This window comes from Xiphophorus maculatus, chromosome 3, assembly GCF_002775205.1.
Source record: "Xiphophorus maculatus strain JP 163 A chromosome 3, X_maculatus-5.0-male, whole genome shotgun sequence".
NCBI classification, from domain to species: Eukaryota; Metazoa; Chordata; class Actinopteri; order Cyprinodontiformes; family Poeciliidae; genus Xiphophorus; species Xiphophorus maculatus.
This window is the reverse complement of record NC_036445.1, coordinates 3,122,052-3,137,265: the sequence shown is the minus strand read 5'-3', so window position 1 is coordinate 3,137,265 and position 15,214 is coordinate 3,122,052. Positions and strand designations below refer to the sequence as shown.

Here is a 15,214-nt window from a genome sequence, read left to right as displayed (position 1 = left end):
GGTTGGTTTCCAGTAACGTTTAGGGTCTATTCACACCTGGAAAGTCCTTTAGTCCAAACCAAAACTTTATTTTTTTCATTTGGTGAGGTTTGCATTCAAATTGTGGTTTTTAGCAAGTGGACCATACTTTATACACAAAGCCATGCTAGTTATGACCATTGCTGCCATTCGAAAGAAATAAGGGGGGCGGGACAGATAATCACAGACCTGGAAAAAACAAACTTTGGAAGTTCTGCTTGTTGCTTTTTTGTTGTGTGCCTATGTGCTGTTATTAAAACCACAATAACTCAAAAGGGTCTCATAAGAAGCAGGTTTTGTATATGATATCAATTTTGGAACAGTATTGGCAAATTCGGCTGCAAGCTCAATGAGACGAGATGCTGCAGCATCGCTAAGCAAAAAACTATGGATCAGGTATGGTTCAGAGGATACAGTACCAAAGTTAGCAACACTGAAGAGCTAATTTTTACCATAATGCCCAGCTATGGTGGCTCATGATGTCCAAACAGATGTACATTTCCTGTATTTGGTTCAGATAGAGGCCGGTCTGTATTCACATTGAACCAAACCATATTAGACTTAATTTAGAAGTGGGCCAACATCACCTCAAAAAGTGGGTCTCAGTCTGGTTGTTTGGTCTGCACCAGGATTTGTTTGTATTATATTCACACCTGCACAAAAAGTCCAGACCAAAGGGGGAATTCTCCAAATGTGTCAAGTGTGAGTAGATGTGCCAGAGCATCAACACACCTGAGACAAATAATGAGGCCATTAGCAGGATTCTGGAGAACTTGACTGCATACTGAGGAGAAAATCCAGCCATATTATTCAGACATGTTGGACCACTGATACATCTAAAAGTTCTTTGGGCATTCTCTGGAGACAAAAACATCCTTCTCATTCCTCATTTGACCTGTTCCTTACTCCACTCATATTTCTCATTCAACATCCTACCAGTACTTTTAAAACAGCAGTTTCTCCACTGATTTAAATTCAGTCTAAATAATTCCAACTCATAATTAACGTCTCAATTAAAGTTTATCCTTGTAAGCCGGTAATCAGACTTACAAGGATAAACTGAATCTATCTACATGTTGTCCTATTCAGTAACATTTTTCTCAATATAATTTGACAAAAAACATAAATAATTCTGCTCTTTTTGTTTCTATCCTTTACGTTTTACATGAGCTACTACAGTATATCCTAGAGAGTGTCTGTGTTTTTTGTGCATGTGTGAGATCGTTCCCTAAACAGAGAATTTCTGCTGGAGAGCAAGACCGACCAGCTACAGACTCCACATCTGTTTGTAATTACATAATCTGCTATAGATTTAAGAAGCTGTTTGTGACCAGCCGGTACATAGAATTCAGTCTTTCTTCGTAGAGTCAAGTCAGCTATATCTTGTGACTATTTACTTCTTCACAGTTATGAATTTTATTATTTGTGCTTACTTTGCTCCATGTTTACTCTTGGTGCTCTTTTAGCCTCTGAGGTGGAGCTCAGTCTATCGGCTTCCACCCCTCCTTCACTCTATCCCAACACCAAACCACTTCCTTGTTCTGATCCCGTAAGGATATCTATTCCCTCCGTGATCATCGACATCAGCTATCATTCTCTGCCTGCCTGCTCTCTGATGTACTCTGTTCGGGAACCATCTGGATCTTACAAACCAGCTACTCTGCTCTTAGTGGAAAATACCCAGGAACTTAATCGGTACCAACCACAACCAGGATCACTCCCTCTCTTCAACATCTGCTCTCCTTTCCAGAACAGTAAGTTATTGCTTAACTGCTTTACAAAGATTAATTTCCAAGTTAGCCTCACCTTCCCTAACCATTAGACTTCCCAGATTCCTCTGACGGATCAATCTGTACCCTCAGTTCTCTCTTCCTTAACTCCCCTGCCACCAACAGGACGGTAATGGAGGTTCCCCTGAGTTAGTGTGCTGTCTGAAAAGAGGTTATGTATAAAGATTTTTTTATTTTCTTTATTTAACCAGGTAAAACCCCATTGAGATCTAGATTTCATTTTCAAGAGGGACCTGGGCAGAAATCTGCAACACCTTCACAACAACCTGGTTACATAATCTGGTCTCTATGTCTAAGTAACATATCTAAGCTCAGATTGTTTGTGTTTGTAGTGACCAACAGAGAAATGTAGCTTATAGCACCCCAAGGAAAAAGAAAATGAGTAGTGTTCTGAAGTAAAACATGCCATTGACCTCATTTCATATTCTGTAAACAAGTGAACGGAAGACCCATTTAGGTGTTATTGACCAAATTTCTCCTGGTAGAGTCAAAATATGCCACATTTTTGTAAACTGAGGTTGCCAAAATATACTTGCAGTTCTAGAAAACCATATTTTTACCTTTCCTGAAGCATCACTGAGATATAAGCTCACTTTCTCTTATTGTGTCTTTTGAAAAATTGAGGAACAGCAGCAATAGTATCAGTAAGCTGGCTTTGCTTGCTATCAACCCTGCATAGCGCCAGAACTATTGACACCTTTGTACTCCACTACAACAACAACAGGTGCATTGACCTGTTATGAAGGTTAGTTGGTAAGTTAGACTTTTTTAAATCCTCTCTTACCAAGAAAAAAATGGTAAATTTTTAAATGGTCACGTTGTCCATATGCTTGTTATGAACATTGTTGGTGATTGCCATAGTAACATTGCAGCTCTATGAGTGTGCATGTCAGTGTGTGTTTAAGGTGTTGCAAAGAACAGCAGACTACTTCCCTTACTGCATCCTTCAACCTACCAATGCTTAGCTTCAAATGAACAAATAAACTCAATTGTTGTGGTCCAGTCCTTATTAGGATAGTCCAAATATTAAGTGTAGTTTAATTAAAACAGAGTAAATCCTAAAAGACTGAAGTGATTCAGAAAACTAAAACTTCCCACTTGAGTTTTCACTAAATAACTCCAAAAAAGGAAACAATCTGTTTACAGAAGTAAAGAAATAGCTGTAAGCCCAACTTCTGTGTGGCTGCAATGCGCTTCATTGCAATCACAATACTTTACTCATGAGAACCGGCTCCTTTGAATGTTGATAGATTGGTTAACCAAACATGTAGCAGTATTATCTACTTTCTTGGAATAAATAAGCAGAATCTAAGAAATAACAATCTGTTGTCTGACTGAAACCAACATGTTGATTAATAACTATTTCATCTAAAACTTCTCTGTCATCCCAAGCATTAACTGAATTCTCCAACAAATTTTCAGATTAAGATAGTGTGACTCCATAATTACATCATAACAGGAAGTTGAATGAGCAACACTGATTTCAACCTCTGCATTTGGATATATAAATGCGACCAAATGCATTTATTTTTATAATTTTTTCAACCTTGGTAACGTGACTAAAAACAAAACAAAATTTTAGGAAACAAAACTAGCATGTGTTTTGTTTCTTTCACTTCCTAAATTTTCATGGTTTCATAGCTTCCTATTTAAACAAAACATCAATTTAAGAGCACACTTGTCGTTTACACATTTAATTCCTATTAAGAAGTGCATATTTGAAATGTATCATGTTATATTTAAATGTAGTATGCTGCTGTTGGTCACATGGAAAATATCAATCCAGTAACTTCCGAACCTTGAGAGCTAATCATGTGTGACAAGTTCAAAGAGTGCCAAAAGCACCTTTGTGGATATTTAGATAAACCAGTGCATTTTAAACCACAGAGGATACCAGCCTTCCTCTAACATGTGAAAACTGTGATGGCACCAAAGATACAAACAACTTTGCTCAAACAAACTCTCTTAAACAGTCTCGTTGCAGTGTGGAAAAAAACAGACACTGCTTCGTGTTTCTTACGCGATACTAGCGCTTCCACCTGCCTCTCTGACCACAAACTGAAGAAATTAGTGCAGAGCAGACAAGGAGAGAAAAGGTGTGAATAAACAGGAACCCTTTGCACATAAGTTGAGCGAAGGGGAAATAGAGATTTAAATGCAATGCTCTGACAGGTGTCATGTTGCATGCATCTGTGTCTGTGCAGACGGGAAAAGCAACACCATGAAAAAAAAGGTGTGATAATATATTTGAAGTTCTGAAGTGAGTGACAACCTCTCTGAAAGGGTATATGATGAAATCATTTTATGAGAGATTTAACACAGATAAGAGGCATAAAAATAGATTAAAAGTATTTTTATAGCACTTTCAGTATGATCAGCTAGAGATAACTTCATTCATTCACGTTTCACTCCTTTGGATTTGAGTGTGTTGTCAGGTGATTGATTATAAAGTGTTAATATGCTGCTATGAATCAATTTCCTATATTTCCCTCTACTACATTGAATAGCCTTTTATTGTCTTAATATGTCATAAAAATAAAGGGACAGGCAACATAACCATGACCACATATTTCAACCTGTCCTTCTTACCTACAATGATTTTACTTTTTTATGAACGTATGTGAGCAATTCAGGTTTCATTTACAGAGAAATAGGTCTCATTATGACTAATGTCAAGTTCTAGTTTCATGTTTCCTGTGCTTTGCATTGGTCTCGTTTCCCCTTCTCTTGCAGTTTGCCCTCTTATTTATGTGCAACTCAATATTTTTGGTTACTTTATTTTGGTTAATAGATCATAAATTGTTGAAGATGAGAAAACAATAAGATCCTCATCTTATAATAAAGCTATAAAAGTCAAACCTGTAAATAAAATTCTGAATTGTATTTCGTTACTTGCAAAGGTTTGGAACGACATGGGTCACAAGGACATTTTGTTTTTCTTGGTGGGAAAAGACTTAGAATCAGTTTTTGGACATGCACTAATTTTCAAAATATTTGAAATGTCCCTACATTTATTAAACTGATCCTCTGTTAGCATGCAAATCTCTATATTTTCTCTGTCTCTTTTCATCTTTTGTGTCTATTTTCTTCACTAATGTTTCACTCTTTTGACTGAAGAAATTTTATTAGCAATAACAACCCTGAAAAATCCCCAATTCTTATGTTCTCTGAATACTTTTGCTGACAATCATTGACTATCACATTGGTTAGCAGTACATAGGTAGAGAAACTGGTTCTTCCTCCTCTGAGGTTTGTGTATAGGGCAGCAAAACCAGCACTTTTTCTTTTAATGTTCGACCTGAGCCAAAAGAGCAGCTTGTCTTTCAAAGTCTGGTATCTGTTGGTAGTGTCTAATGCAGTGGTGCTCAAAATCAGTAGAGGGCCAGTGTCAGAGTATCTCGAATTGTTGAAAGTATGAAGTATAAATAGATCAAAATCGGCCAAGCATTTCTGACCCTGTTCACAGAGGCTACAAACCTTGACACGGCTATCCTGAGTTCCCATCCTCGATTCCTTTGCCGTATGTCTTTCCCTCTTCCTGTCAGATTACTGTTGCCTGAAGGCCACTAGTGGCAAAAATTATATATATATAAAAAAAACAACTGACGCCATAACATCATATTTATTCACGTCCCGAAAGTAAATAAATAGTTAGGTAAATTGACGATGACTTAAGAGCTGTTGATCAATTGCCTTCAAGCCAGTATTAATGCAACAGATTGTCTTCCTTATAAAAAGGACCTTCTTCAGAGAACGGGTTGAGTTTATGCCAGGGCCAGAATAAAATGGCTTGGTACAATGTCAGACCAACATGGTGGTTGGTGGTTTTGTGAGTTTATGATATGTCAGGTAAATCCATTCTGTCTTTCAAAGCAGTTTTTACTCTTTGTTTCTTTTTTCAGTACAAAAGGACTGCTGATGATAGCAGTCCTGAATCAGTATCAGTTCTACTCAAATTTTACCGTTGAAAGCTTTCTCTCTGTCATTTGCTTCAGGTATATGTTGTTTTTCTCTATGTCTGAACCAAATTAACATAAGTATTTGACAGCAGCTGTATTATTCTTGCATAATTCTAAAGCAGTGCTTCTAAAACTTTTTCAGGCTGAGGACCAAAAGAATCGATTCACTTGGGATCAACACTCTCAACAGGTATGACTTGGCTTCCTCAGATCATCTAAGTAGTCCAGATGTTGTTTTCTTTCCACCAGTATTTTCAGTTTCTCTTTTACCCAATTTTAAGCCACGTCTCCATTTTTTTTTTTTTACCCCTCCAGGGGGTCTTTTTGTGGGCTCTAGAGTCCCTTTTTACAAAGTAGGCTGACAGGAAAGGGGGAAGGAGAGGAGGGAAGACATACGGTAAATGTCGCCTGGTCCGGGAGTCGAACCCACGACAGCCGCGTCGAGGACTTGAGGCCTCCAAATGTGGGTCGCGCTAACCCCTACGCCACCACGGCACGTCCGTCATTTTTACACATAATCTTTTAGTAAGCTCATTGTATGCGTCACACTTTGAGCTCAGGTCACGGCAAATCAACAGTTGTTTACATGCAGTACCCTGCAGACAACAAACTGTGGTCCCTGGACCACCAGTGGTCCAGGGACCACAGTTTGAGAAAGACTGCTCTAAAGGGTGGCGCCTCCCCCCTCCAACCTCAGACACCTGTCTAAATGTCATATCAGACATTAAGACAGATTTGTTTACTTGGACGGGTTGTACTGAAACATGTGAATTTTGCTCTGGGACTAATAAAGTATGTACATTCATTCATATTCATTAGTATTTTAACATTTCTTTCATCCCTTGAACATTTGGTACAAGTTTGATTTAACATTTACCATAAAACTACATGTGAGAAGAAATGCTAACAGACCAACAGGGTTTCAGTGGCTTGACATGGCGGCAGAGTAAAGATACTGTAGTGCCGTATTACCATAAAAAGTAAAACACAAACTGTTTGTATTAAAAAACCACTGCATAGGATTCTGTCTTGGTGATGCAGTGTTTGGGACAGTGACGGAAGGAATAAAGTATGTGAAAAAGAGCAAGAAAACTAGTTAAAAGTGTCTACTTGAAAGCTTTAAGAACTGTAGCATTTTAAATGGCAATTTTTGTCAAACATTGGTAAATAATTGCTCTGGTGAGTCACAAACAGACTGATAGGGGTTTTCACGTCTCAAACGACTGACCTCAGGCCTCATTTCTCATTACTTGCTCATCACTGTATGAACGTCCAAATGAATCCTCACTTAATGATTTGAAACTGGAGCTGGAGATTGTACTATTGCTTTTTTTACTCTCAAGTTATTTTGTGATGGACTGAAATACACATTTTGTCATGTTGTTTAAGAGAATAATCACCTGGTTTTCTTCCATAATTTGATCTCAATGTAGTTATCCCCAAACAAATGCTGAATGTTGGCCAAATCAAAGAAGAGGTGGAACTTCCTCTTCTGAAAAGGAACAAAAAATACTATGAAATTAGATAAATATGAAATGTGACTCTCCTGATTTGGTGTGTACTGCATGTGAATGGCCAGGAGAATCGCACATGACCTAAATTACAAAATCATTTCAATTCTTGTGAGAAAAGCCATTCCAAATTTCAATCAAAATGTTCAAGAACATTTTGTGAACATGTCAAGAATTTGTAACATCCTGCACTTCCAGGAACTATTGCAAAAAAATCTGATGCACTGTTTTCAAATCAGTATTTCTATGATTTGAAATATGACAGAAGTTTATTTATTTGAACAAAAACGAAATTGTACAATCGATTTAAATAACCTAAGGGAACACCCAAAGACACAATCTAGAATAAAATGTGATGACTGATAAGCAAAGTCAGCACTCAGGATCAGGCATTTCTCTTCAAGGCATTTCTTTTAAATTGGTTCAGAGTCTGAAATACGGTTTGTAAGTAAATGAAACTGATGAGTCAATCTCAGGTTGAGTGTAATGAAATTCTGGAAATGTCATAACATCAAATCTTCACATATTTGCATCTCTACGGTGGTTCCATCTCATTTTGTCAAGGTAAGGCTATGACTTTACCTGATAATATTTCCCAGTCAACATAATTTCAAGAGTCACAATTTAAGAAGCTGAGAAGACTTAAACTTCTCACTTCTTAAGTAAAACTGTGGTCTGTATACCATACAACATACGCTCTCAAAATCTTTCCTCATCCACAGATCTGCTGTGTGTGACCTGCTGTAAGCAGTGGAAAGTGGTCTAGTCAATCTGCCAAAAACAAGAACAAACAGAAGCAAAGTTGTGGAATAGTTTGTGCAGCTTATGCAAACCCAGTTCAGGAATGGTTTTTGTGGTACGTTTTTGGTTCATGACACTTTGCCGTCACAAAAACTAAGTTCTGGTGATCTGCAAAACTAGATTCTGCACATTTCTTTAGTAGTTGCTCAAACGTATTTGAATCCAGTTAACAAATATGCAGTACAGACCTAAGGTAAAGTCTTTGTCAGTGTTTTTGTTGTTGCTTTAAATAAATCTTAATTAGTAAGACTTCTTTAATTATATTTTCTAAATACACAAAGTTTAATATTCACTAAGAAAAAAAAGTTAAATCCCCGCCAAAGCTACTCCCCAATCACTTGAAAGGTGTTACGTTTGACGCTGTGGTTCTTGCTGTGGTGTTTTTTCTTCCTTCTATCTCTCCTCACTCTCTCTGTGGCTCCCCTGCATGGTGCTAATAGTGTCACTGGATTGTATTAAGCACATTTCTGCTCAGCAGCTGCAAGACCTACAATATCTGACTGATACAAATTGGTAAGTTACTTGCTTCCTTTTTTCAGAATTTTCCTACTTTCAGTACACAGTAAGCCATTGATGAGCATATACAGCTTTTAAGTTAAGATTAACTTTCAAATTTGATTAATTTTACGATTTTCTTTAGTTACAGCCCAATAAATCTTATGCATGTTTTGCCAATAAATCTCTAAAAGTTGACTTGTGTGCAGTTATGCTTCCTTAAAGAGTTGTGATGTTTAATTTAAAGCGTGAAAATTTGGCTGGTAATAATTTTGACAGTAACTGATAGGAGGCAGTAATGCAGGGCAATGACGGCAAAATTGATATGTGTTGATTTAAAGAATAAAAAAGACTAAAATTCAGAAAAACAAATAATTAAAAGCATATTCTAAAAGTGTTTCAGATAAGCTACTGACTTCTCTGCAAATACACAAATCTGAATGTCAACAATTGCAGCAGAGTTTTATTTAGAAACCAAAAAAATACATATGAGCAACGGCTTACTTTATATTTTAAACATTTAGAGTGTATTTTCATGAATCTTTACAAATAAAGAGTCGTTTGTGTTGTTTTTTTTAATGTCGCAAAGCAAAAAGTTGCTCCTTCTCCCAGACGAGAACATTATCATTCTTCAATCTAAATCTATGTGAAAGTTGCTGAGTTTGTGCATTACAGACAAACAGCACCGCCATGTGGCTGAATCCACGAAGAAAAGAAAATAAAACAAATAACTTAAGTAGAAATTTTTCTTCTTTCTTACAGATGTGAATGATGGTAGACACTGAGAATCTATCAGAAAAGTACCAATGGAGGAACGACCTTGAGGAATTATTGGAAAACTATAGCAATTACTCTTATGACGGTGACTTAGACGGAGGTGATGTTTGCGACCTGAACAATGGCACAGTTTTTGAATCCTTGTTTATACCAACTCTCTACTCGATGGCGTTTGTTGTTGGTGTCTTGGGGAATGGACTTCTGCTGGGAGTCCTCTTTCAAAGCAGGAAACGTTGGAGTGTGACAGACACTTTCATCCTTCATCTGGCTGTATCTGATGTCCTGCTGTTGTTGACCCTGCCGCTCTGGGCTGTACAGTCTGCAAGTGAAGCCGGATGGGAGTTTGGTTCTGCCCTTTGTAAGATTACTGGAACTGTTTTTACGGTAAGAATTTTTCAATGACGGGTAAACCTTTCTTAAAATGCTAAATGTTCCCTGTATTTCATTTGTTTTTGTTTGTTTTGATTTCAGATCAACTTCTACTGTGGGATTTTTCTCCTAGCCTGTATCAGTGTTGATCGTTATCTATCCATTGTCCATGCTACCCAGATGTACACCAGAAAGAAGTCCTGGGTTGTTCATGTGAGCTGCGCTTTGGTGTGGTCGTTTTCTGTGTTCCTCTCCATCCCTGACTGGATGTATTTAGAACCTGCGAAAGATGACAGACGAGGAAATAAAGCAGAGTGTATTCGTAATTATAAGAAATTTGGCTTAGATGTCAAACATCAAAAGATCATAGGAAGAGGGCTCTACCACACTTTGGGGTTTTTTCTTCCTTCAGTTGTCCTGATCTTCTGCTACTCCTGCATCTTGTGGCAGCTGCGATGTGGCACCAAAGGCCTCCAAAAACAGCGAGCTTTCAAAGTCATAATAGCCGTTGTGGCAGTTTTCTTTATCTGCTGGACACCATATAACATCACCCTTTTGATAGATACAGCTGAACTGAACAACAGTAGTATAGGATGTGGAACGCAAACATCTCTGGACAAAGCTCTGACTGTGACTTCGTCTTTGGGATACCTTCACTGCAGCCTCAATCCCATCCTCTACGCCTTTGTGGGTGTGAAGTTTCGCCGTCAACTACTGAACATCCTAAAGTCGATGGGCTGCAAACTGAAGACAAATATAAAATTAGAGTCTCTCACCAGGAGAAGCTCTATTTGGTCAGATTCTAGAGAAACCTCCAACTCCATTGCAATCTGAAGGACGTGTATGTAGAGAACAATATTTAAAGTGTGTTAAAACTGATGTGGAGACGTGTAATTTACCGTTTTACTGTCAAGTTACTAAAGGTTAATAGCATGTAATTAGCTGAAAAGGAGAGTGACATTTAGTAGACATCTATTACATTCAATTTGCTGCTACATAGCAGCAACAAACAGACAGCAGTGTTTTTATATTTTCCAATAACGAGGCAGCTATGTAAGATACAATAACTTGGGGTTACATTTTGTGAGCAAAAGTAAAACTTTTATGTAAAACACATTTCATGTAAAGTATAGTTGTATATAATTTCTTATTTTGCTACATTTAATATGCATTATTGTTTTTACGTTATAACAGATTTTTTTTAAATCTTTAATATGTGTTATTTTTGACATACAACTTACAATGAAAACAACTTCATTAAGTATTAATAAAAATATAAAATAAAAGTTTTTCTGCAGTCTGTTTATAATTTTTTCTCTTAACTCTATTGTAATTACACAATTTATACACCTCCCATCCCTCACCCACGTTCTTTCATTCAGGGCTGTCATGATGTGCAGTAGGTTGAAATGGGACCCAAACGCAGAGATACAGAGGCAGCAAATGAATTTCAAGGTTTAATTTAAAAAAATCTGAAAAAACTAAACTTACAAATATCACAGGTAGGCAGGGCAGGAAAATATACATCAAAATCCATGTAAAAGAAACCCAAACGGAGACACTAAAAAAACTGAGTAGAACAAGAAGTGATGGAGATAGATGAGACAAACCAGGGAGTATTTACTGAAAATGAAGTGCTTAAATACTGGGAGCTTGAATGCCGGAAGAAAGGAACTGGGCTCATTGCTAACAGATTGTGTGAGAGAAGAGAGCAGGAGGCAGAGTGGCAAGAGAAAAGGGGTGAGGGAGAATTTACAAGGGACTGGAAAATGACTAACATTTCTAAACTAAACTAAAGAAACATAAATAAACCAGAGAGACAAAGAATGACTCAAACAAGAAATAAACCAAACTCTCTAAGGGAGAACTAAAGTGGAAATGGAAACAAGGCAGAACTAATAGAAAAAACTAAGGAACACAAAAAATGACAAAACCCAAAACAAAACTCAAACAACCCCAGATCCTGAAAAGCACTAAAGTTTAACTATCTTGATGTCTGGGTTGCAAGTGATGGTAGGATAGAGCAGGAGACTGATAGGCAGGTTAGCACCTTGTCTTCTGTAATGTGGGTGCTACTCTAGTCTGTCTTTGTCATGAAAGAGTAAAGCAATAAAGCAAAGCTTTTAGCTCACACCCAATGATTTGACCCTTAACTTTAGCCATGACATATAAATCAAGAAAAACAATTAGAGCCCAGATATACAACTAAATGAGCTTCTTCCATACAGTTGTCAGATTCAGCCTTGAAGATAAGATGAGAATCATTGTGCATGGAGAGATCAGAGCCACTGTTCCCCACATCTATAATATCCCTACTGGCCTGAAAACACACAGTCATAGACAAAGCTAATAAGAGACTGGATACAATAACAAACATGTTTTGCATGGAATTGAGGTTCCACAACTGTTCTGAGAAATTATAAAGTGACGGGCACCATTTTATAAACTAAAAAATTTATACCTGCTAAGAGATAGAACATGGAAGACAGTTTGCAGTATTCTCTCACATGAGTTGCCATGTGACTGCAGTTCAGATTTTGTTCTTACGTGACTACATTTTTCTTCTCATATTTAGCTAAAGCAGAACAATGTCTCTGTGATTTTTGTGGTAACTGAGGAATTACTTTCTCTTTTATGTTTTGTACCACACAATTTTCAGGAATTCTCGCAGCTCTTCTTCCAATAAAAATCAATCGATGATAACATTTAAATTCTTGTTTCTTTGTGATATCTTGAGTTTGGAATAAAACTCAAGATGACATATTGCACTCGTTCCTGGATCTCAAGTAAACAATCCCATGTGAACAGGAAAACATAAACCTTAATTTATATACAGTCTTCAACTATAGAAGACGGGAAATAAAAGGGCTTAGAAATACACACAAAGGTTCCCCGTTTGTGGTGGAGGTCAAGAGGGGATTCCTTCTTTGAATGGGTAGTTCCTCCTTCAGTTCCATTGTAAGCCATACAGAATCCTTTCAAAGCCATTTCTGCTTGTGTGACTTACAACATCCAACAACATACGGCTTGGTAAGATAATTTACACTGTGTTTATATTTTAATGCTCACATGATTCTTTTAGTACTTAAATCCATTTATAAAATTCTGTCATTGATTAAAAAAAAGTGTTTGTTTTTTTTTTCTTTCAGTTTAGGTATTTGAAACTAGATATAATAACAATAATGAAAAATTGACAGAATTTTACAAGTAGTATTGCTGCGGTGTCGTAGTTGGAAAAAGGTTTCCGCTCTTTCCGTGTGAATTTAGCTTTACAGTTGTTCTGTGGTTTCACTGGATTCTTCCTGCGATTCAAAACATGCACATTAAGTGAACTAGTAGTTCTGTACTGACAGCAGGTTTCTGTGTTTGACTGTATGAAGAGACGACTGTCTTCATGTCACTAGTATCACCTGGGAAAGACTTTTTCAATCTTTAACTCTGAACTCAAAATAATAGGTACAATATTACCTTTTATTGTGAGGGAGATTTTTAAGACACTAGTTTGTTGTAAATTTTAATACAGATCTTTGATTCTATGGTACCACAACACCACTGATAAAAAAGTTGCAGCAATAAATCAATGGGGTCATTTCAAGGAATAAACATTTGTTAGACTTTTCTTATTGTCATATAAATGTTACTTACATTTATTTACTGTAAGATCTGCATTTCTTTGCTAATAGTGCCCACCCACATTTTCTTTCCTTTTTGATGTGTAGACCATTTTCACTTCTCACTTTCTTCTCAGTTTTTCCTTCTTTAGTGCACTGAACTCTTCATTTAATTGTAAACCAGACAGGATTCCCAGTATTGGTATCTTGGTGAATCATAATTGGTGGGAAGAAAACTCTAGCCATTTTGGTGCTCTCTGGCCCAACCCTCAGGCAAATGTATATTTGCCAGTGTAATTTGTCAGGAGGCAAATTAAACTGAAACTTTTTATGGATTCAGATCTGAATTTTGCTGACTTAAATCTATATGGTGGGACGACCACATAGATTTTTCATACATTTTATGGTTGGTTTCTTACTTGAGAACTCGATGAACAAACCAAAACTAAGTCAAACGATCTTCCTTTCTTACAGATGTGAATTATGGAAGCTGCTGTGACATCATCAGATGAACATCCATGGTGGAGTGATCTAGTAGATTATTTACCTGATTACTATGGCAATGATTCGTTTTATGAAGACAACAGTTACGAGGATGGTGATGTTTGTGACCTGACCAAGAGTATTAATTTTGAAGCGGTGTTCATCCCAGTTCTGTACTCGGTGGTGTTTGTTGTTGGAATCCTGGGAAATGGGTTGTTGATAGCCGTGCTAATGAAGAACAGGAAGACCTGGAGCGTGACAGACACCTTCATCCTTCACCTGGCTTTGGCGGATGTCCTGCTGCTGCTGCTGCTGCCGCTCTGGGCTGTACAGTCTGCAAGCCTGGCTGGATGGCCCTTTGGGACCCCGCTCTGCAAGATCACTGGAGCTGTTTTTACAGTAAGAATGTAAAATAGGGAATATTAGTACAAAAAGCAAGTATGTCTCAGTGTTTGCTTTCTTTTTGCTTTCAGGTCAGCTTGTATTGTGGGATTTTCCTCCTTGCCTGCATCAGCGTGGACCGCTACCTTTTCATCGTCCATTCTACCAATATGTACACTCGCAGGAAGCCCTGGGTGGTACAAGCCAGCTGCTTGGTGGTGTGGTTAGTCTCCCTTATCCTCTCCATCCCTGACTGGTACTTTTTAGAAGCCGTGGAAGATGTCAGACGAAGCAGAACAGAGTGTGTTCATAACTACCTTAAGATTAGTCCAGAATATTTCTATATCGTGAGAATGGCAGCCCGGTGGCTGTACCACACTATGGGCTTCCTACTTCCTTCATTTGCTTTGATCTTTTGCTACTCCTGCATTCTATTGCAGCTGGGGTGTGGCACCAAAGGCCTCCGAAAGCAGAAAGCTTTCAAAGTCATTATAGCTGTGGTGGCTGTTTTCTTTCTCTGCTGGACTCCACTTAATATCACACTCATTGTGGACACAATTCACCAAAACAACGATAACGGAACAGCATGTGGAACAAGAACATCTCTGCAGATAGCTCGGCTGGTGACTGAGAGTTTGGGATACCTTCACTGCAGCCTCAATCCTATCCTGTACGCCTTCGTAGGTCTGAAGTTTCAACATCAGCTGCTGAATATCCTGAGGTCTATGGGCTGCAAACTGAAGACAAGTTTAAAATCTGAATCTTCCTTTTGGTCTGAGTCAGCTGACGCCTCCAACACCATTGAAATTTGAAAGACTACATTGAGGAGCTTCAATGTATTCATCAGAGGCATGAATATAATAAGTTTTACCATTTTTGTCTATATTTGAATAGCCAAATATCCAGACATAAATATTGCAAAAGGTTGTGGAGAGATAAATAATGTAATTTCTCTTAATGTTCATCTAAATATTGCTAGGGGCGCATACACGTATGTACGTATATATATATATATATAT

At 37.6% G+C, this 15,214-nt stretch overlaps 2 protein-coding genes across 4 annotated transcripts; both read left to right on the top strand.

Moving 5' to 3' along the window:
- The first annotated feature begins 1,515 nt into the window (after nt 1-1,515).
- Nucleotides 1,516-15,214, top strand: LOC102217699 (C-X-C chemokine receptor type 3-like). 2 transcript variants are annotated; one of them, XM_023331146.1, is made up of 4 exons: nt 1,516-1,772; nt 5,910-5,957; nt 13,806-14,213; nt 14,288-15,214. In XM_023331146.1, the coding sequence occupies exons 3-4, from the start codon at nt 13,815-13,817 to the stop codon at nt 15,005-15,007; spliced, it is 1,119 nt and encodes a 372-aa protein (XP_023186914.1). In that variant the 5' UTR covers nt 1,516-1,772; nt 5,910-5,957; nt 13,806-13,814; the 3' UTR covers nt 15,008-15,214. The 2 variants fall into 2 exon arrangements, with proteins under 2 accessions (XP_023186914.1, XP_005808650.1); XM_005808593.2 differs by lacking the exons at nt 1,516-1,772; nt 5,910-5,957 and adding an exon at nt 12,673-12,750.
- Nucleotides 6,193-10,887, top strand: LOC102235421 (C-X-C chemokine receptor type 3-like). 2 transcript variants are annotated; one of them, XM_005808576.2, is made up of 3 exons: nt 6,193-8,592; nt 9,337-9,735; nt 9,823-10,886. In XM_005808576.2, exons 2-3 carry the CDS (start codon nt 9,343-9,345, stop codon nt 10,552-10,554), a joined length of 1,125 nt encoding a protein of 374 aa, XP_005808633.1. In that variant the 5' UTR covers nt 6,193-8,592; nt 9,337-9,342; the 3' UTR covers nt 10,555-10,886. The 2 variants fall into 2 exon arrangements, with proteins under 2 accessions (XP_005808633.1, XP_023186913.1); XM_023331145.1 differs by having other exon boundaries at nt 6,193-9,735; nt 9,823-10,887.